This window comes from Eptatretus burgeri, chromosome 15, assembly GCF_056783735.1.
Source record: "Eptatretus burgeri isolate ZD-2024b chromosome 15, Ebu_testis_v1, whole genome shotgun sequence".
Classification (NCBI taxonomy): domain Eukaryota; kingdom Metazoa; phylum Chordata; class Myxini; order Myxiniformes; family Myxinidae; genus Eptatretus; species Eptatretus burgeri.
Genome location: NC_140975.1, coordinates 36,213,312 through 36,234,876, shown reverse-complemented (window position 1 = coordinate 36,234,876; position 21,565 = coordinate 36,213,312). Strand labels below are relative to the sequence as shown.

Below are 21,565 nucleotides of genomic sequence, written 5' to 3'. Positions count from 1 at the left end.
GCTGCTCTTCCTTCGCTCCAATTGGTTCTTCTGACCACGTCCTTGTCAAAGTGGACATCTCTCTGGCTGTTATCAGAGAACCACCTCACCGCCGTCGAGTCTGGCATTTTACTCAAGCCGACTGGCAGGGTCTCCGAGCAGCCATCAAACTGACAGACTGGTCTCCTATCACTACTTTCTCAAACATCAACTCATCGTGGGAATTCTTTCAAAGAAACTTGCTCTCCCTCATGCACAGATTTATCCCCTCTCGTGTTCAGTTGTCCTACCCTTCCTCCCGCCCTTGGTTTACTGAAGCTTGTGGCGAGGCAGTTGTCCTGAAACAACTTGCCTTTGCCTCATGGAAAGCAAACCCAACTGAGGGCAATCTCAGTTCTTTCCACAAAGCTCGGAACAAGTGTGTATCTACCCTCAGGAGAGCCAGAAAACAACATCTTTCTCATCTCAAGTCTGAACTCTCAAACCTCTCTCCCTCCTCAAAATCCTGGTGGCGTTTAATCAAATCTGTTTCTGGTGTATGTTCCCCCTCAATCCCCTCCCTTACCTCAAATGGCCGCACTGCTGATTCCACACGTGATAAAGCTGAATGTCTAAACTCGGTGTTTGCAGCTAAATCTTGTGTCCTAAACCCATCACTATCTCTACCCACTTTACCCAGTCGCACCCAACTGTCCCTGGACTCGTATCCTTTTCTCTTGACAAGGTGGAGAGCTTGCTTTCAAACCTCGAGTCAGATTCTGCAACCGGTCCAGAGGGCATCAGCCCACGTGTCCTCAAAGCCTGCTCTTCTGCTCTTGCTCACCCACTCTCTGTTCTATTCACCCTCTCATTTGCCCAAGGTCATCTGCCATCTGCTTGGAAATCTGCTAACATCACTGCCCTGCATAAAAAAGGTGCAAAAACAGATCCCTGTAACTACAGACCAATCAGCCTTCTCCCAATCATCAGCAAGGTGATGGAATCCATCATCGCCTCAGATATGAAATCCTTCCTCTTCTCCAATGGCTTGATTTCCAATCATCAATTTGGTTTCAGACCAGGTCACTCTACCCTGGATATGCTGCTTCTGCTCTCCCATCAATGGATGGAGGTCCTCAATGCCAGACAGGAAATCCGAGCCGTATCCCTGGACATATCACGTGCTTTTGACACAGTCTGGCACCCTGCCCTACTCACCAAACTCTCTTCCCATGGTATTCAAGGCCATCTCCACTCATGGCTCGCAGACTTCCTCTCCTGTCGCAGTCAACGTGTGGCCCTAAATGGAGTTCTTTCATCCCCTCTTCCTGTGCAGGCTGGAGTTCCTCAAGGTAGCGTTCTGGGCCCTGTTCTTTTTCTGGTTTTCATCAATGATCTCTCGGACTCTCTGGAAAATCCTCTATTTCTCTTTGCCGATGACTCCACCCTCTGCCGTACCATCTGTCATCCCTCAGACCGGCAAGCAGCAGCTTCTTCACTCACTGCAGATCTGGATAAAATCACAAACTGGTCCAACACGTGGAACATGTTATTCAATCCAGACAAATCTCACACTCTCACTGTCTCTTCGAAAGGACCGTTTACAAAACCCCCCCATCCACTTTCTCAACAATCCTCTGGAAGAAGTCTTTTCTTTCAAGCTTCTAGGTCTCACTATCTGCCATGACCTTTCCTGGGAAAGTCACATTTCCAACCTCGCCTCAAAAGCCAGTCGCCGACTGGGAATCCTCCGTCGTGCTAAGTCCTTCCTCGGCCCTCTTGAGCTCCTGACCACTTACAAAGCTTTTGTCCGTAGCCTGATGGAGTACTGCTCTCCCCTCTGGGCTGGTGCTCCTGCCTCCCACCTTTCTCGGCTTCACGCTGTCGAAACCAGGGCATTTAAGATCATCGGCATCTCCCGCAATGAAGCTGAGTCTTCGGGCCTCTCACTCAATCACCGCAGGTTGGTCGGTGGTCTTTCTGTCTTCTACCGACTCCTCTCCAGCCTTGCCCCCCTGCTCTCTCTGCGATTTGTCCCCACCACATTTCCACAGGGCGCTCAAGGTCCGCCAACAACCCCCTTCTGGTAAAACTACCAAAATCACGAATCACTGCTCATCTTCACTCTTTCATTCCTCTTTTTTCCCGCCTTTGGAATAAACTTCCTCACTCTATTCTTTCCCATTCTTCCCTCCAGGCTTTCAAAACAGCTGTTCACCACCACCTCTTATCTTCCCCCATCCAAATCCTCGATCTTTTCTACCCCCGAAAATCCACCCAAGCCCACTTCCTTCATTTCTCCTGCTTTCCTTCCTGAAAGTCCCTGAAATGTCCATCTTCTCTTCGCCATGTTCCCCGTCCCATCCCCATCCCTCTCCCTTCCACAGTTCACCTAATGTGTCTGTTCCCCACTGTTTTGTCCCTTCCACTCCCGCCCCTCTTGTCTCATGCCTCCTTGCTGTGAGTTGTGTGTTAGCTCTCATACGAGCCTCGACCAAGGTATACAAAAAAAAAAAAAAAAAAAGTACATCTGGTCGCAACGCTTTGTTTTTGATGTTCACGCTCGATGGGATCATTAGTTCGTATGTGAGCGGTCGGTACTTCCATGTTTTCAGTGATTATTTTTGGTTCATGTTCCAACATATTTTCTGGAACTGGGACATCAAAGTTTTTGCAGATGTGCCAGCGGATTACATTATAAACTGGTGTCATTATGTGTACAGCTGTTCTGACTTTTTTTTTAATGTGTTCGGTTAAGCATAACATATCATTCTCTCTGCCTCCCCTCCCTTCCCTCCGTCCTCTCTCCCCCTTAATATCCCCACCCACGAAGTGACAGGTTGTATTCGCTCGTTATAAATAAATAGCCCCATCGGGGACTGATGCTTATTTCACCAACAGGAATGGTGAAATGAGGAATTCGGGGGAAGGGGCAATTATGTGCACTGTTGTTTTTGTTATGCGCTCTTCTGTGCTGCAGCTCTTCCACGAGTCTCGACTCTGCAAATGGAAAAAAAAACAAAAATAAGCTGGTTGAGTTGGAACAGGAATACGAGGGTGAGGAACAGGAATACGACAGTTAAAACTCAATTGGCAGGAAAAAAAAGGAAGAACCCATGCGTCTGCATTTACAAAGACGTTTCCATTTCTGAACACCAATAACTGCAATGTGGACAACACATATGGCTGGGGCAAAGAGCCAGTTTATTGAATGCTCTGAGGAAAGCTGCAGTTTACCTGCATGATGGATTGTTTTGAATGGGCATATATACTGCAAAGGAAAGGAGAAAGGAAACAGGAGTGAGCATGGTAAGAGAATGGGAATGAGAAAGGGAAAGGGTCAGAGGAAGGAGAAGTTTTTTTTAAAAGATACATGGTCTCGACTCATGGAAGAGCGAGGACACAGAACAGACCAGGGCACAACATCAAGGGAACAGCAGGAGAAAGGGGAATTGCCAATAGGACTGAGGGAGAAGGTAGACAGAGACAGACAAACAAGGGATGCACATAAAGATGAGGGTTGGGGAGAAACGCAAGCGGTGGACAAGATGGATATACAAGCAAAATTTTGGGAGGGGTGGGGGTGGTTTAACGGGTGTATAAAAGATCATGGCTTTCGATATGGGGGGGGGCATCTGAGAAGGTGGCGAATAACTGTCTTGAAGACAGCGGGGGGTGGGTGGAGGGGGTAAGAATGAGGTCACATTGTGAACAGAAGGCAAAGCATTTGCCATTGCTCTCACAGGTAAGCACATAGGAATACATGGATGACAGCATATGAAGGAAGAATGAAAGATTAATTAAAGGAAGGATGAACCTTCATATGAACAGGATAAGGGGTGAGTGGAGGGGGGAAGAATAAAATTGGGTGATTGGGAGAAAGGAAGAGAGAAAAGGAAAATCTCACAGGCTCCCATTACACCAACATATAGATTTTAAAATTTTGCTGATAACCTTTAAAGCCAAACATAAAATGGTTCATGCCGACATTTATGACCCAATTGCATCTTACACCCCACTCCCCTTGCAAAAAAGCCATGGTCCTTTGGGAGGACCAAAATCTCTTGATAGGTCATTGCACTTGACTGAAGACCGTTAGCGATTGAACATTCTTCAAATATCATCCTCTAACTTGTGGAACTTGTCATAAAACAAAACATATTTGAAAGCATCAATCATCGATCTGTGCAGTGTGTGCAGCCATCTGCTCATGTGACATTGGGCTTGTGAACAGTCTAGACCATCAAAAAAAATAGATGACTTAGTTGTTGCTCCACTACTAACTATGTTGTCTCATCAGCAAGTAGCAACATCTTTTCATGGTTGTGGCTGGGAGACCATTGCTTCGGTAGAAATTGTGGGGCCATAGAGTCTAGAAAATGCTGCCTCCAATGTTTCTCCAGTTCCAGCAAGCCACATAGTCCCTTTTTAGCAAAGGCTTCAACTACTTTTGGCCCATGTGGTATATATGCTTCATTGTTCAACCTGCAACAGGTGCAAACACAAAATAGCCGATTCAGTCATGAACACAATCTGAATACCATTACAATCATAAGAGGTCTCAGATAATGTACGTACAAGGTTGTCTCATTCATCTTGTGCAAATTCATTTCACATGCACCATGAAAAAATAATTTTATCATTTCGACAGGCATAGTATAAAATTGCTGCAGAGCTGCCACGTTATCAGACTCAACGATTGTGGAAGTGAAAACATGGTAATATAAGTCCAAAAACACAGGAAGCCAACAACAATGATGACCACGATGATAATGACAACTGCAATGGCACTCGGGAGAGCACACACACTTCTGCAAGGCTCAACAGTTTACGTTTTGTATCCCACTCATAGACCGGATCTGCATCTGGACCTTAACCACAATCTAATTGCCTTGTTCTTGTCACCTACCCAACTCATCCGACAAGTTTTGCCATAATCCGTCCATAACTTCTTAAACTAGAACGGCACTCGCAGAGCGCATAGTCTCGCCTCGCACGTTCATTATGAACAAACATACCACCATTAACTGAATACGCTACGATTACAACCCACTGCTATGATGGCCCATATAGCCTTATCAACCGAGCACACCATTACGTCAGAGTTTCTTGGCATGGGTTATTAACGTCATAGTTTCAATTATGCACTCACATCGGGTCACAGATCTGATATCTGAAGTTTGGTTTTTCGGGAAAGGATTTCAATTCAACGAATTATGACTGGAATACCAATTCACCGATGACATCACCCTATACACCCCATGGAGAGTTGATGACATATGCCAAGGTTAAATTTTTCTCATTGAGCGGTTTTGAAGAAAATGTCCAAATTTTAAAAGTAAAAAGGTATAAATGCGGGCACGCACGCACGTACATACGTTTTAATAGTCTCCATCCCCTTCGGGGCAAGCCTAAATATCCTGCTATAATCACCCTATCTTTCAATTATTAAGAATCACTTTAATAATTTTTTTTATACGCCCGATATATATATATATATATATATATATATATATATATATATATATATATATATATATATATATATATATATAGATATTTGGGCAGTAGGGTGAATGTACTGATTCTGGCTCACTTTTCCCGATGTAAGTGAATGGGGGATTTTCAGCGATTCATATTTTTTTTCCCGAAAAAGTAAACCCCCTTTTTATCCCAAGGCATATTTATTTGTCTCCCCTTTTAACCTAGGGGCACTCTTCAAATAATCAATGCAATAAGATAAAGATTTGTTCAAATAGTAAAGTAGTAATGTGATTTGTTAAAGGTGATTCTGAAGAAATATCAAACATATTAGCCAAGGGACACTCTTTTTCAAATAACCAATGCATATTGTTTAGCTCACTCATTGAACCTATAAAGATTTGTTCATTCTCAAATTCCTTCAATAGTTTAATTTTCTTTACACAATAATCCCCATCTAAAATGTTTAAAAATAAAACATTTGAATCTTTATATTTTTTAAGATACCCCTTTTGTGCCATTACGAAATGAAAAACTTCTCTTAATGCTCTTGTTTGACCACCTCCTGAGCCACATATCATTTTGAGATTATAGTAAATTGTTTTTTCATTGTTCAATTGATAACCATCAAAGTTTTCAGTCCATTCAAGGATATTTAATTTTTTCTTTACATCCTCTTACTCATATCTAGTTTTTAAATTGATTCGCTTATTTGTTTTATTTACCTTTGTTTTAGTTATTTTTTCAATAAGACTTATTTGATATTTTTCACATTCATTATGCTTTCCATTTATATACCAAGACTGAGATTTTCTCCACTCTTGAGTTTGATTAATACTTGGTTTAACCATTTATATATTGTGAAAAAACGTGGCAGAAGCCCTTAAAAACCCGAACCCATCTTCCCATCGTTAAAACACAATCTATTCTATACACTCTATCATACAATATCCATATGGAACACAATCTATTCCATTATCTAAAATAAATATCTTATCATCAAAGGCTCCTAATGCCTTTTTATTTACTTCTTCACTATATATCTTATGTTTATAACTTCTGATTGTATTCATTTTCCCATATTCTTCTTTCTTATTCATCAAACAATTATAATAATTTCTAAAAATTATTGATTTCTTTATTACATATTTCTTTATTCCCTTTAACCTCTCATCAATCTGATCACCATATTTATAAGCACATGCCTTTGCTCTCAATCCAATAAACTCACTCATTACTTTTCCACCCAACTCATCCTTTAACTTACCAATAACCTTTTCATTCTTTTTGGAAAATAACTCACTCTTCTGACTTAAATTACTTATAACATATACTCCAATATTTTTCTTCATATCTTTATAAACATCATCAGTTTTTATATCAAGGATAAAACTATCAGTGTCCATACACAACAATGAAACATTTTCACCATACTCTTTCATAAGCCATGATACAAATAATCATACATCAATATCTTTGATAAATCAAGAACTGCTGTTCCAATATAAATTGGTTTATCCATTACAATACTTTCCCTTTCCATATGAATAGCAGAAAAGTTCTCTGAAAAAAACCTCTTCTGTCTTAAAACTTGGTTTATTTATCAATCTAGAAACTTCTTTCCAAGATGTTGCAAATCTAATGTTTTGCCTGTTTCTAACATTTTCCATTGTCTTTCCAAAGACAGCATTATTCATCAATTTATAGAATTCCCCTTCAAATTTTACTTTTGTATTTGTTCTCACATCTGTATTGAATTTAATATACTTTTTCATCCAAGGACTTTGTTTAAATTTTAAAACTCTATGAATTTTTGCTACTCTCAATCCTTCTCTCAAAAACTGTTTCAAGCTTCTCTGATGCAAAACATATCCCTCTTTACCATAGAATGTTGTTAATAACTTTTCTGTTGATTTGCCTTTAATATTAAAACTTTTATGATAATCACTTAACCATTCTTTCTTTGGGGTTTTTCTCACATGCAAAAGGAAGGTCTTTATGCTTATTATGAAGATCACTCGGGTACCTCAAATCAACTTCAAAATAATAACCTTCTTCTTCCTCATTCAATTCCTCCTGAGAAGAAATAACAATATTCATCAAAGCCTTTTCATAATCCTTTTCTTCCACCCACTCTAATTTACCATCCATACAAATTATTAGCATCAAAATATATCAAATAATTACTATCTTTTTCACTATCATAATTTGGAAGATATTTATTATTTGCTTTAGCATATCTTTTTGAACATACTTGTGATATTCCACCTCTCTTCGACTTCTCAATCATCAAAAGCATATCGACATCACTGATTAAATCTATATCTTGTTTTGTCATTTTCAACATTGCACTCCAAGCTAAACCAGGAGCTGTGAAATAGTGGGCAGGATCTAATCCATAACAATTTTTATTATGACAGTGATCTCAAAGCTTCAAACACATCAGCTAACAATAAAACTTGTTTTTCGATACAAATCATGATATTCTCCAAGGTTCTTTATCTTAAATATTTTCCAAATTTCTTGTGCGTGTTTATATTCCTTATCACTTATCTCTTCTTCATAAAGGTTATTACAGAAACTTTCTTTTGAAGGAAGTTGTGTTTCTTTAAATCTCATAAATGAATCCATATAATCATAAGGATAAATTCCCTTTCTTGTAAGAATTTTCTCTTTACTTTGAATTTCATTCCTTGTTTGAATTTCCTCTCCAGTTAGAATTCCCTCTTTAATCAGAATTTCATTCATTGTTTGAATTTTCTTTATAATTAGAATTTCTTCATTAATTAGAATTTCCTCTTTACTTTGAATTCTCTCTTTAATCTGAATTTCCTCTTTAGTTAGAGTTTCCTCTTTTGGAAAGAATGAATTAAGATTTGGAAAAGACCCCGTGGAGCTTAGATTTGATGCTGGGTAGGCTAGTGGTGTTCCCATAAACTTGTAAGAATCTAGAAACCTAATACGAGTTTAAGGTTTTGTGAATATCATTTTTGTAAATGAAATATACTTTTGACTTGTGTTTGTTATGGCAGAAATATTCCCTGGTGTTTTTGAAAGTTCATTTATAAATAGATGTGTATCATAGTTGGCGCTGTTGTGAAGAAAGACTGGAATAAAAGAAGGAAATTTATAATTAAGATTTCAACAGGAATGAGCGGGACCTCTATATTTACCAGTAATATGACAATGATTCCTAACTTTTGACTCCTCAATTTCCTCCTCACAAATATGACAGATATTGTTCTTTCTAAATTCTAATTTTTCTTCTTCGGTTAATTTCATCGGTTCATTTGTTTCTTTCATTAATTTAGTTAGTCTTATACAATCCTTTTCTAATAGTTTTACAAACTCTTGTGAAGCTTTTTTTCCACTATAATGTTCAAGTTTATTATACTTTTCTCAAACAGATGATTTGCTATAATAACATAAACCATAAAGAATATGTTTTTGATATTTATTTGTTTGTGATTCTTTTGGATGAGGAGAAGCAGTATTTATCTTTTTTAGGATACATTCAAAATGAGCGTATATCACAAATGGGTGCATGATAGATTTATTATAATCTTCAAAATAAATCTTTTCACCAGGTTTAGGCATTGTAATTACAGCTGATTTATGATTTCTACAATATTTTGAATGTTGTTCTAATCGTTCTTTTGTATGAAATGAATTAAGACATCGCTTACAAGGATATATTTTGTTTGCTGTTCTCAATACCTGAGAAGAGATTAATCTTGATAAATTATTGATGTATGTATAATGTGAATTCTTTCCAACACTAAAAAATAAAAGATCAATGTGTGTTTCTTCATTTTTATCGTTGTTTGAAATTTTTAATATTTGAACTTTGTTTGTATCCGTTAATCCATATACATTAATAGAAAGATTATTCTTTTTCTCAAATTTAGGAATATCTGTTAGTGGCATTGGGAATTTAAAATCTTTAATGTCCAAGGTAGTCTCATATTTCATATATTGTTTTTCTCTTTCTGAATTACAATTTGGTGGATGTAAGTGAGCAAGAACAGACCAGAGAAAACATTTATTATCATTGTTCTTAATATTAACAACTGCCTTCCTTAGTTTTACTTCTTTTGGTAATTCAATATAAGAAGAAGCTTTAAGAGAGTTTGATTTTAGAATGTGTATATCTAAAAAGATGATTTTTTTTGAATATGAAATCCACTTCCTCCCAATGTATTATCAACATCCTCCTCTTGTCTTGATAGTTCTTCATAAACCCCACTATTCAAAAAATCTTGAAATGATGTTATAAAATGAAGATCTGTTCTCATATAAGGAGTTTGTTCTTCATCTTGTCTTTTCATATTCATTTTCACTCCCATATAAAACTTTAAAGTTTTCATTTCTTTTAATGTCTTTTTAATAACTTCTTCAACATCAGGTTTCACTATTTCAATTGATTCAGCTATTGATGATGGCCCGGGTTCTCCAAATTGAAAAATCCTTATTTTATCCTTTATGCCCTTTAAATGCCCCATCAGTGTTTTCAATAGAAAAGTCTCCCTTTACTTTAAACTCATTTTTCTTGTGTTTTTGTGATTGAAGACGTCTATTATAACTACTCTTCAAAACATCCTTTGAGCAGATATCACAATGTTTTCTTTCCAACTCAAGAGGAGATATTTGCTAAAATAGATTAAATGTATGTTTGTTGGTTTGAAGGTGTTTTTTTATAATACTTATATTCATGATTACAAACATCGCAGTACGTTGTATTCACCATATTTATATAATAAAACTTTGCTTAAACTAAAATTTTCTTGATGAAAATTTCGTTTCATTTATAGGTGAATCTGTGCTTAAAACCATTTTATCCTCCAACTTTTTTCACTTAATAAAAACAAATGTTTCAAGACACAAAACACAAGCTTCAAACAATTTCTTCATTTGTAAAATATACTGAGAAATATGTCAAGGATGTAAAATTGAACAAAGATAAATATAACAACTATTGGATAAAAACAATTATGGTGGATAAGGTGAGTTCTTCAATTTCCTTCAGTGGAAGGGCTTTTAGTATATCTGGAAGAACATCAATTAAATTATCTCCTTCTGGTAATATATTCAAAACTAGAAAAAGCAATGAAACAAGAAAAAGTATCAAAAAATAAAAACCTTATGGATGAAGCTTTCGAAAGAAAAGATAAGACCATCTGTAATATGCAAGGAGAAATTTGTATTTTTTTCAACAACCCTAAAGATGTAAATCCTGATGAAATAAAGGATGTTAATATATCAGGTGAAATGACATTTCGTTCAATAGTAGTTAAGGATCATTTTAAAATTACCTTTAATATAAAAAATGTTGTAGTTGAATCTGGTAATGAAAAAAAGTATATAGATATCGATGGTAATATTATTAAATATGAGTCAATATGCAACTGAAAGTATCGATGAATTTTAGTTTAGGTAAAGTTTTACTTTATAAATATGCTAGACTTCCCCGATTCTCCAGATGACAAATTTGAGAATTGTCCTGCGTGTGATAGAGTGGGATTAAACACAGAGTTAAAAGCCTATAAACAATGTATATTCTGTGATTATCTTCTAATTAATGATAATAAAAATATAAAAAGGAAAATAATTCCTTTAGATTTACACCAAAAATGAATTACTTTACAAGATTGATTAGAGAAATGAATGTAAAGCATGAGGGTGATAACACACCTTTCCTTACAATGGAAGAAACTGAACGTATTAGAGAAATGTTCAAAGGATTGTTGTTATATATTATTCATGGATGTGATTTTCAGGGAAATATCAACACAAGATATTGCATAAATAAAATAATGGATTATCTTGAAATTAAACCTGAACTTAGGATAACATATAGAGTTTCTAAAAAAGCCAATAATAAATTAAATAACATGTTTTCCAAATATATAAATGAATGATTTTTTACCCATTTGGGAAAATAAGATAAAATTTAACAACAATAAAAATCTCCCAAATTCATTAAGATGTCTCATAGTTGGTTCAAGTGGATGCGGAAAAACCTGCTTACTTTTGAAGATGCTCCTGTCTCCCAATTTTTTAGATTATGATAATTTAATAATTTTCACAAAGTCAAGTTTTCAACCAGAGTATCAACTACTCTCACAAGGTTTTAATGCTGGTCTTCAAAAAGAAGATATAATCGGTTTATTTAAACTTCAAAAAAACCTAAATGATTTTAACATTGAAGATATAATACAACTATTTTGTGATACAGAGAGATGTAAAAAGAAATAAAAACTGATAACTTGTATTCTTAGTGATAATACAGATGATATACCGTCTCCCCAAGATTTGGATAAATCACAAAAGAACCTCGTTATCTTTGATGGTTGTGTTAATGAGAGAGACCAAACGGTAATGGACAGCTACTACACAAGAGGGAGACATTCTTCTTGTAATTGTATTTATCTGAGTCAATCATACTTTCAACTTCCTCTTCGTTCCATCAGAAACAATGCTAATACTTTTATTTTATTCAAGTTAAATTCAATAGATATAAATAATTTTTGGAGAGACAATTGTTCTACATTATGCAGTAAAAAAGAATTTGCAGATTACATGAAACACACGACTGAAAAATACAAATATATTGTTGTGAAACAAGATGAGCTATTAAATGATATTTTCCAATAAATAAATGGATGCGAAAGAAAGAGCAAGAAGATTTAAGGTTTATCAAGAGTTGGTTTCAAAAGTTGTAAAACAACAGGAAGACATAAAGAAGAAACGCAGACAGAAACTAACGGGTGAAGAAGCATTTGAAAGAAAACAAGATAAATTTTTTAAACCACTTTTACAAACTTCCAAAGAAAAAAATTGCAGATGTTTCCACAGTTCCCACAGTAGAATATACTCCTAAAAAACTTCAAATGTTAAAAGATTTTGATCAAATGACAGAGGAAGAATTAGAGCATCTAGGGGAATGAGAATATGATGATGAAGGATTATTTCAACAACTGGAAGAGATGAATCACCCCCCTGCTTATATTGTGAATGCTCTTCAAAACAATGAATATTCAGCAGAATCAAAAACCAAAGCAGGACTCATTCCCACAGAACAACCAGCAATATTTCATCTTGTTCAAGAAAATGTATTGATATTTAATGATGAATTAAGGTTCTTGAGGTCTGCTCAACCCCCTGTTAAACTAACCCCCAGATTAATGTTTCTTCTCACAAAAGATGGAAGACAAGCTTCAACTGTGAGGAATGAATCAAAGTAGTTTGATAAACCATTGGATAAGGAAAATAATGATGAAAGAGTATATATTGATCTGCTGAACTCTGTTGATTATAGGGCTAGTCTTTCTGGTAAACATAGCAAGAATGAGAAGGAGAAACACATTATTCAGGCTTTAAGTATCCTTGGTTCAGGTGTTAGTTTTCTTCCAAAATGACCCATCGCAATTAGTTAATAGACTTATTGTTGTTCGGTAGTAAGAAGGCTGGAAATAACAATGTTTTAATGAAGCATCAGCCATTTTAGACCAGTTGATGAACATGAATATAATTAATAAATCTCAATATAAAGACATTTTACCTCATATTAAATAAGATGAGAAGCACAAACCTGAGTATTAAATTTCACAACAAGCGACCACACATCTTCATTCCCATACCCACTACAACTTGACACAACAAAAGAATATGAGGCATCTTTATTGTCCATGGAAACTTATAATACCTTATTTAATGATATAAAATGTCTTTATATTGAGATTTATTAATCTCCACAATTAATGAATTAATGAAGAAATGAATGAAGAAATTCTAACTGAAGATGAAATTTGAATTATAAAGAAAATCAAACAATGAATGAAATTCTAACGAAAGAGGAAATTCTGATTAAAGATGAAATTCTGATTAAAGAGGGAATTCTAACTGGAGAGGAAATTCAAACAAGGAATGAAATTCAAAGTAAAGAGAAAATTCTTGCAAGTAAGGGAATTCATCCTCATGATTATATGGATTCATTTATGAGATTTAAAGAAACACAACTTCCTTGAAAAGCAAGTTTCTATAATAACCTTTATGAAGAAAAGATAAGTGATAAGGAATATAAACACGCACAAGAAATTTGGAAAATATTTAAGATAAAGAACTTTGGAGAATATCATGATTTGTATCTAAAAACATGTTTTATTGTAAGCTGATGTGTTTGAAGCTTTTAGATCACTCTGTCATAATAAAAATTGTTATGGATTAGATTCTGCCCACTATTTCACAGCTCCTGGTTTAGCTTGGAGTGCAACGTTGAAAATGACAAAACAAGATATAGATTTAATCAGTGATGTCGATATGCTTTTGATGATCGAGAAGTCGAAGAGAGGTGGAATATCACAAGTATGTTCAAAAAGATATGCAAAAGCAAATAATAAATATCTTCCAAATTATGATAGTGAAAAAGATAGTAATTATTTGATGTATTTTGATGCTAATAATTTGTATGGATGGGCAATGTCTCAATCTCTGCCTTCTGGTAAATTAGAGTGGGAAGAAGAAAAGGATTATAAAAAGGCTTTGATGAATATTGTAATTTCTTCTCAAGAGGAATTGAATGAGGAAGAAGAAGGTTATTATTTGGAAGTTTATTTGAGGTACCCGAGTGATCTTCATAATAAGCATAAAGACCTTCCTTTTGCATGTGAGAAAAACCCCAAAGAAAGAATGGTTAAGTGATTATCATAAAAGTTTTAATATTAAAGGCAAATCAACAGAAAAGTTATTAACAACATTCTATGATAAAGAGGGATATATTTTGCATCAGAGAAGCTTGAAACAGTTTTTGAGAGAAGGATTGAGAGTAGCTAAAATTCATAGAGTTTTAAAATTTAAACAAAGTCCTTGGATGAAAAAGTATATTAAATTCAATACAGATATGAGAACAAATACAAAAGTAAAATTTGAAAGGGAATTCTATAAATTGATGAATAATGCTGTCTTTGGAAAGACAATGGAAAATGTTAGAAACAGGCAAAACATTAGATTTGCAACATTTTGGAAAGAAGCTTCCAGAATGAAAAATAAACCAAGTTTTAAGACAGAAGAGGTTTTTTCAGAGAACTTTTCTGCTATTCATATGGAAAGGGAAAGTATTGTAATGGATAAAACCAATTTATATTGGAACAGCAGTTCTTGATTTATCAAAGATATTGATGTATGATTATTTGTATAATGGCTTAAAGAAAGAGTATGGTGAAAATGTTTCATTATTGTATATGGACACTGATAGTTTTATCCTAGATATAAAAACTGATGATGTTTATAATGATATGAAGAAAAATATTGGAGTATATGATGCAAGTAATTTTAGTAAGAAGAGTGAGTTATTTTCCAAAAAAGAATGAAAAGGTTATTAGTAAGTTTAAGGATGAGTTGGGTGGAAAAGTAATGAGTGAGTTTATTGGATTGAGAGCAAAGGCATATGCTTATAAGTATGGTGATCAGATTGATAAGAGGTTAAAGGGAACAAAGAAATATGTAATTAAGAAATCAATAACTTTTAGAAATTATAATTGTTTGATGAATAAGAAAGAAGAATATAGGAAAATGAATGCAACAAGAAGTTATAAACATAAGATATATAGTGAAGAAGTAAATAAAAAGGCATGAGGAGCCTTTGATGATAAGAGATTTATTTTAGATAATGGAATAGATTGTGTTCCATATGGATATTGTATGATGGAGTGTATAGAATAGATTGTGTTTTAACGATGGCAAGATGGGTTCGGGTTTTTAAGGGCTTCCGCCACGTTTTTTCACAATATATAAATAGTAAAAAACAAGTATTAATCAAACCAAAGAGTGGAGAAAATCTCAGTCTTGGTATATAAATGGAAAACATAATGAATGTGAAAAATATCAAATAAGTCTTATTGAAAAAAGAACTAAAACAAAGATTAATAAAACAAATAAGCGAATCAATTTAAAAACTAGTAACTAGTAAGAGGATGTAAAGAAAAAATTAAATATCCTTGAATGGACTGAAAACTCTGATGGTTATCAATTGAACAATGAAAAAACAATTTACTATAATCTCAAAATGATATGTGGCTCAGGAGGTGGTCAAACAAAAGCATTAAGAGAAGTTTATCATTTCGTAATGGCACAAAAGGGGTATCTTAAAAAAAATATAAAGATTCAAATGTTTTATTTTTAAATATTTTAGATGTGGATTATTGTGCAAAGAAAATTAAACTATTGAAGGAATTTGAGAATGAACAAATCTTTATAGGTTCAATGAGTGAGCTAAACAATATGCATTGGTTATTTGAAAAAGAGTGTCCCTTGGCTAATATGTTTCAGATATTTCTTCAGAATCACCTTAAACACATTACTACTTTACTACTTGAACAAATCTTTATCTTATTGCATTGGTTATTTGAAGAGTGCCCCTAGGTTAAAAGGGGAGACAAATAAATATACCTTGGGATAAAAAGGGGGTTTACTTTTTAGGGAAAAAAAAAAATATATGAATCGCTGAAAATCCCCCATCCACTTACACGGGGAAAAGTGAGCCAGAATCAGTATATTCACCCGAATCTGGGCGTATAAAAAAATTATCGGATCCAGATCCGCATCTTCACCAAAATCAAATTAATTTGTTCTTGTCAAAAACCCAACCTGTCCACCAAGGTTCATCCTAATCCATCCATAAATTTTGAGACATCGTGATTGATATATATATATATATATATATATATATATATATATATATATATATATATATATATATATATATATATATATATATATATATCTTCTTCTTTCGGCTGCTCCCGTTCGGGGTCGCCACAGCGGATCATCTGTATGATCCGCATAGTTATTTGGCACATGTTTTACGCCGGATGCCCTTCCTGACGCAACCCTGGTCGCCTCTTATGACACAGGGATATGGTACACCTATTTTAACCAGGGTATACACCGGCCCAGTGCACTGGTACTCATTTCGCCGACCTCGGAAGGATGACAGGCTGAGTCAACCCCCTGGTGTATTAATTCAGTGGCCCAACGGGGCTTGAACTCGGGACCTTTTGGATCCCAAGCCGCTGCCCTTACCACTGCGCCAACACCAGGCTCTTATATATTTATATATATACATACATACATATATATATATATATACATATACATATACATATACATATACATATACATATACATATACATACATACATACATACATATATATATATATATACATATACATATACATATACATATACATATACATATACATATACATACATACATACATACATACATACATGTCATTTTGACCCTCTCAATGATGAAGAATCACTGAAAAAATTCCAGTATCCTGATCCAGAAGCAGATCTTCACCAAAATCCAATCAATTCGTCCTTGGCAAACACCCAGCCTGCCTAACAGGTTTCGTCCAAATCCGTCCGTAACTTTTTTAGATATCCTGCTCACATACAAACAGACAGACAGACAGACAAGGGTGAAAAAAAAACAACCTTCATCCACCTTGGGTTGTGGAGATAACAAATACGATGAAATAAAATATGATTTTCTGATGTAGCAAAACTGGAGAGCATTGAAATTGCTGAAGGATATAATATTCATTTTATGGTAAATATACTGTATAATATATATTTCGAGCACAATTTACATTAGGCCAACATGCTACGCAAAATTACTGATTACGTGAAACGGGCAACAAGAAAAATCCACCATAAACAAGCGTGGAGATAGGCACAGGTGAGGTGGGGATGCCAGGAACAAAGAATGGGGAGAAGAAGAGGATAGGCCAGGGTAGGGAGAGGAGGCGAGAGCAGGCTGGGGGAGGGGACGGGAGAGGGCAGGCAATGGTGGGGATGGTGATTAGGCTGATTGGAAGAAACCAGAGATTAATTTTGCATGGGGATAGGACAAACAGAAGTGTCGATGCAGCATTACATGTAGGAAGAATTGTAAAAATATTGTGTGTTGCTATGAGGGGCTGGAGTGATTGACAATGCAGAAAATGATAATTGCATAAGTGTCAAGCCATGGGATGAGGACATACAGTACCTTCAGAAAGTATTCACACCCCTTGACTTTTTTCACATTTTGTTGTGTTACAGCCTGAATTTAAAATGGATTAAACTCACATTTTTTGTCACCGATCCACGCAAAATACCCCATAATGACAAAGTGAAAATATATTTTTAGAAAATTTTCAAATAATTAAAAATGAAAATCTGAAATGTCTTGTGTCAATAAGTAATCAACCCCCTGAGTCAAGACTTTGTAGAAGCGCCTTTGGCAGGGATTAAGACTTCAAGTCTTCTTGAGTATATCTGTATCAGTTCTGCACATCTGGATTTGGGGATTTTCTTCCATTCTTCCTTGCAGATTTGCTCAAGCTCCATCAAGTTGGATGGGGAGCGTCGGTGAGCAGCAATCTCCAAGTCTTTCCACAGATTCTCAATGAGATTCAAGTCAGGGCTTTGGCTGGGCCACTCAAGGACTTTCACGTTCTTGCTCTGAAACCATTCCAGTGTTGCTTGGGCTGTATGCTTGGGGTCATTGTCCTGTTGGAACATAAATCTTTGCCACAGTCTAAGGTCTTTTGCACTCTGAAGCAGGTTCTCCTCAAGCATTTACCTGTATTTGGTTCCATTCATTGTTACAGTCTTGCATCCATTCCATTTGGTTCCATCCATTCCCAATATACTTACAAATATCCCAGTCCCTGCTGCTGAAAAGCATCCCCATAGCATAATGCTGTCACCACCATGCTTCATGCTGGGGATGGTGTTAGATGGGTGATGAGCTGTGCTCAGTTTCCGCTAGACTTAACGCTTTGCATTCAGGCTAAAGAGTTCAATTTCCGTCTCATCAGACCACAGAATCTTTTGCCTCCTGCTCTGTCTTTGATGTGCCTTTTTGCAAACTCCAGGCATGCTGATGTGCCTTTTTCTCAAGAGTGGCTTCTGTATGGACACTCACCCATACAGCCACGATTTGTTTAGTGCTTCAGAGATTGTTGTCCTTCCGGCAGGTTCTCCCATCTCAGCCAAGGAACTCTGTAGTTCTATCAGAGTGGTCATTGGTTTCTTGGTCACCTCCCTGAACAAGGTTCTTCTTGCCCGGTTGCTCAGTTTGGTCAGACGGCCAGCTCTAGGAAGAGTCTGGGTAGTTCCAGATTCTTTCCATTTCCTAATCATGGAGCTCACTATGCTCTTAGGAACTTTCAACACTAGAAATTGTTTTATACCCTTCCCCAGATCTATGCTTCCTCACAATTCTATCTCGGAGTTCTACGGACAGTTCCTTGGACTTCATGGTGGAGTTTTTACTCTGACATGCACTGCCAACTGTGGGACTTCATATGGAAAGGTGTGTTTCTTTCTAAATCTTGTCCAATAAATTGAATTGGCCACCATTAGTCTCCAATCAAGTTGTAGAGACATCTCAAGGATGATAAATGGAAATTGTATGCACCTGAGCTCAATTTGGAGTGTTATAACAAAGGAGTTGAACACATGGACTTCTGCAGGACATTTCAGCTTTTCATTTTAAATTAATTTGTAAAAATTTCCAAAAACATGTTTTCACTTTGTCATTATGGGGTATTTTGCGATCGATCGATGACAAAAATTGTTAATTTCATCCATTTTAAGTTCAGGTTGTAACACAACAAAATGTGACAAAAGTCACACGGTGTGTACACTTTCTGAAGGCACTGTAGGCTTGTCACACTTGTAGACAAAATTAATTAGTTAAAGTTGACTGTGAAAGGTTGAAAAATATGTGTGTGCATTAATAAGTGGTGCACTGAAAGGAAGGGGTTGTGCTGTTATGTTTTCTGCTTTCCTTACAATGAGAGGAACATGAACAGAATTTGTGAGCAGGGACAAAAGATTGAAAGCTAGGGTTAAAAAAAATACCGGTAGTTGAGGCAGCAAGGCTTTGCACATCAGAAAAAGGTGGTGTGTTTACAGAATGAAGGGCAGAGTCAAAACAAACAATGCAATGGGATTTGCATTGGGGATTGAGGAAGGGGCAAGGGCTCTTTTGGGGTAGAGGAAAGAAAGCCTACAATGTGGGTGGGGGACCATCCATTGTGAGCCTATTACTTTCACGTCACAGACAGGTCGGTTGTCAGTCTTCTACCACCTCCAATCTGGTCTTGCACCCTCTGCTCTTTCCATGCTGACCTGGAAAATCATTGAACTCTGGCCTCATGAAACATGTCCTTCAATCTTGGAAAGTCTCACCCTATTGCTCCAGAATGATCCTTGAATTAATTCACCCATCTCTTTCCCTGGTCATGCACTGGAAGAGGTTCAGCCTCTTCTTGGCTTCACCATCAGCCATGACATTTTCTGGGCTGAACACATAGCTGGCCTCCAAAACGAGCATCATCCATCGATCCAAGTCTTTCCTTGGAAAATCGGAGCTACCACCAATCTACAAAGCATGTCCACTGCTATCTTCAAGACATCTGTTTACCACCATCTCAGACCATCCCCCATCCAAAGCCATGATCTTTTCTACCACTGTTAACCCCTCCCCCCTCCAAAATTTCCAGTTTTTCCTTTTGTACCTATCAAATCTATCATGTGCATCCTCCCCGAACCCTCATTCTTCCCCACATCCCTTATTCATCCAATCTTCCTCTGTCTCGCCCCTTAACCCTGCTCTTGGTGTGCTCCTCCCACCCTCTCTTTCTACTGTTCCTCTTGGTCTGTTGTGTTACAGCTCTTCCATGAGCATGGACTTTGTATTCAAAAGAAAAAAAGCCTTTGTCTGTTTCTCAATTAAGTAATGCTCTCTGTTATGGACACACCACAGCATCACATCTCTCTCCTGGATTCTGTGGCATCTAAAGCGTTCTAAATTTCTTGGAATCTCCCGTGATGAGGCCAAAGCACAAGGTCATTTGTTCTCACATTGCAGTCAGGTCAGTGGTATCTAGTTTTTACTGTCTATTCTCCAACATTGTTCTCGGTTGTGCGAACCTCTCCAGCAACTCCAGAATGCATGCGTTCTTCCTATAACCTCCTCCTGGTTCAACCTCCAAAATCCAGGCTGACTGCACACCTCAACTCTTTTATTCCTCACTTCTCCCATTTATGGAACCACCTTCCATAGGCTGTTCTGTCCCATTCTTCCTCCCAATACTTCAGGCAAGGATGCACCACCATCATTTGTCATTCCCATTTCTGGCCCATGATCTTTATTACCCCATTAAATTTTCCCAACAGAACCATTTTGTTTGCTATTTTCAGTTTCCTCCCCTCCTCGCTCTGCTCTTTTCTTGCTCGTTCATTCCCTTGATATTTGTCCCACTGTCAGTTCTACTTTAAAGAAAAATTTAAAAAAGTGATGAGTAATGATGATCGCAGCTATTTTTGCCAGCTATAGATTGGTTTATTACCATAGAAAAGTTAAGGAAGAGTATGAAATTCCAGATTTTACATCACAATCCCCTCTTTATGCCTCACCTGATCTCCATGGAAGCAGTTTCTTTCAGCAGCTCCTGCCCTGGCTCTGAGCCATGTGGAAGTCTGTGATATTGACACACAACCATGGATAGTTCATGTTGCCGCTCAGCCGGCAGCCTGCCGGCAGGCAACAGGAGGGCACGTGCTGCTGAGCGCACCGCACGCCGCTCTGGGTCTTCCAACAGGCGTTTGGAAACCTCGCCAGTTATCGATACATTACATTCAAGCGCAAGTGTTTGCTTGAACTTTAGGTCATGATGATTTGCCAATGCATGGCAACATGTGCACAGTAGCACTACATCGTGAGACTTGTGGTTCTTGAGAGGTAGGGGAAAGCATCGACGGTATTCAAGAGGAATAACATTTTTTCTATAGTGAAAGGGAAAAAAGACAAACACATAAAATTACTCTGTGCATCTGGATCTGGACCTGAACCAAAACCTAAATGGCGTGTTCTTGTCACTGAACCAACTCGTACACCTAGTTTTTGTCATAACTCATTCATAACTTTTCGAAACATGCTATATATATATATATAATTTTGGCCCCGTCTCTCATTGATGAAGAATCACTTTAAAAAAATTTTAATTCTCATATCCAGATTCGGATTCCAAGACCGAATAATTGTGCTCTCAAAATATGACTTG

At 36.5% G+C, this 21,565-nt stretch overlaps 1 protein-coding gene across 9 annotated transcripts in view; it reads right to left on the bottom strand.

The window, feature by feature from the left end:
- Nucleotides 1-3,145: 3,145 nt before the first annotated feature.
- Nucleotides 3,146-21,565, bottom strand: part of EXD2 (exonuclease 3'-5' domain containing 2) — a 108,997-nt gene continuing 90,577 nt past the window's right edge. For all 9 annotated transcript variants that reach the window (XM_085857608.1, XM_085857615.1, XM_085857613.1 and 6 more), the window contains 2 exons: nucleotides 20,919-21,287; nucleotides 3,146-4,443 (listed from right to left, as the gene is read on the bottom strand). In XM_085857608.1, the coding sequence (XP_085713734.1) occupies nucleotides 4,242-4,443; nucleotides 20,919-21,287 (571 nt within the window). In that variant the 3' untranslated portion in view covers nucleotides 3,146-4,241. The remainder of the gene's footprint in view (nucleotides 4,444-20,918; nucleotides 21,288-21,565) is intronic.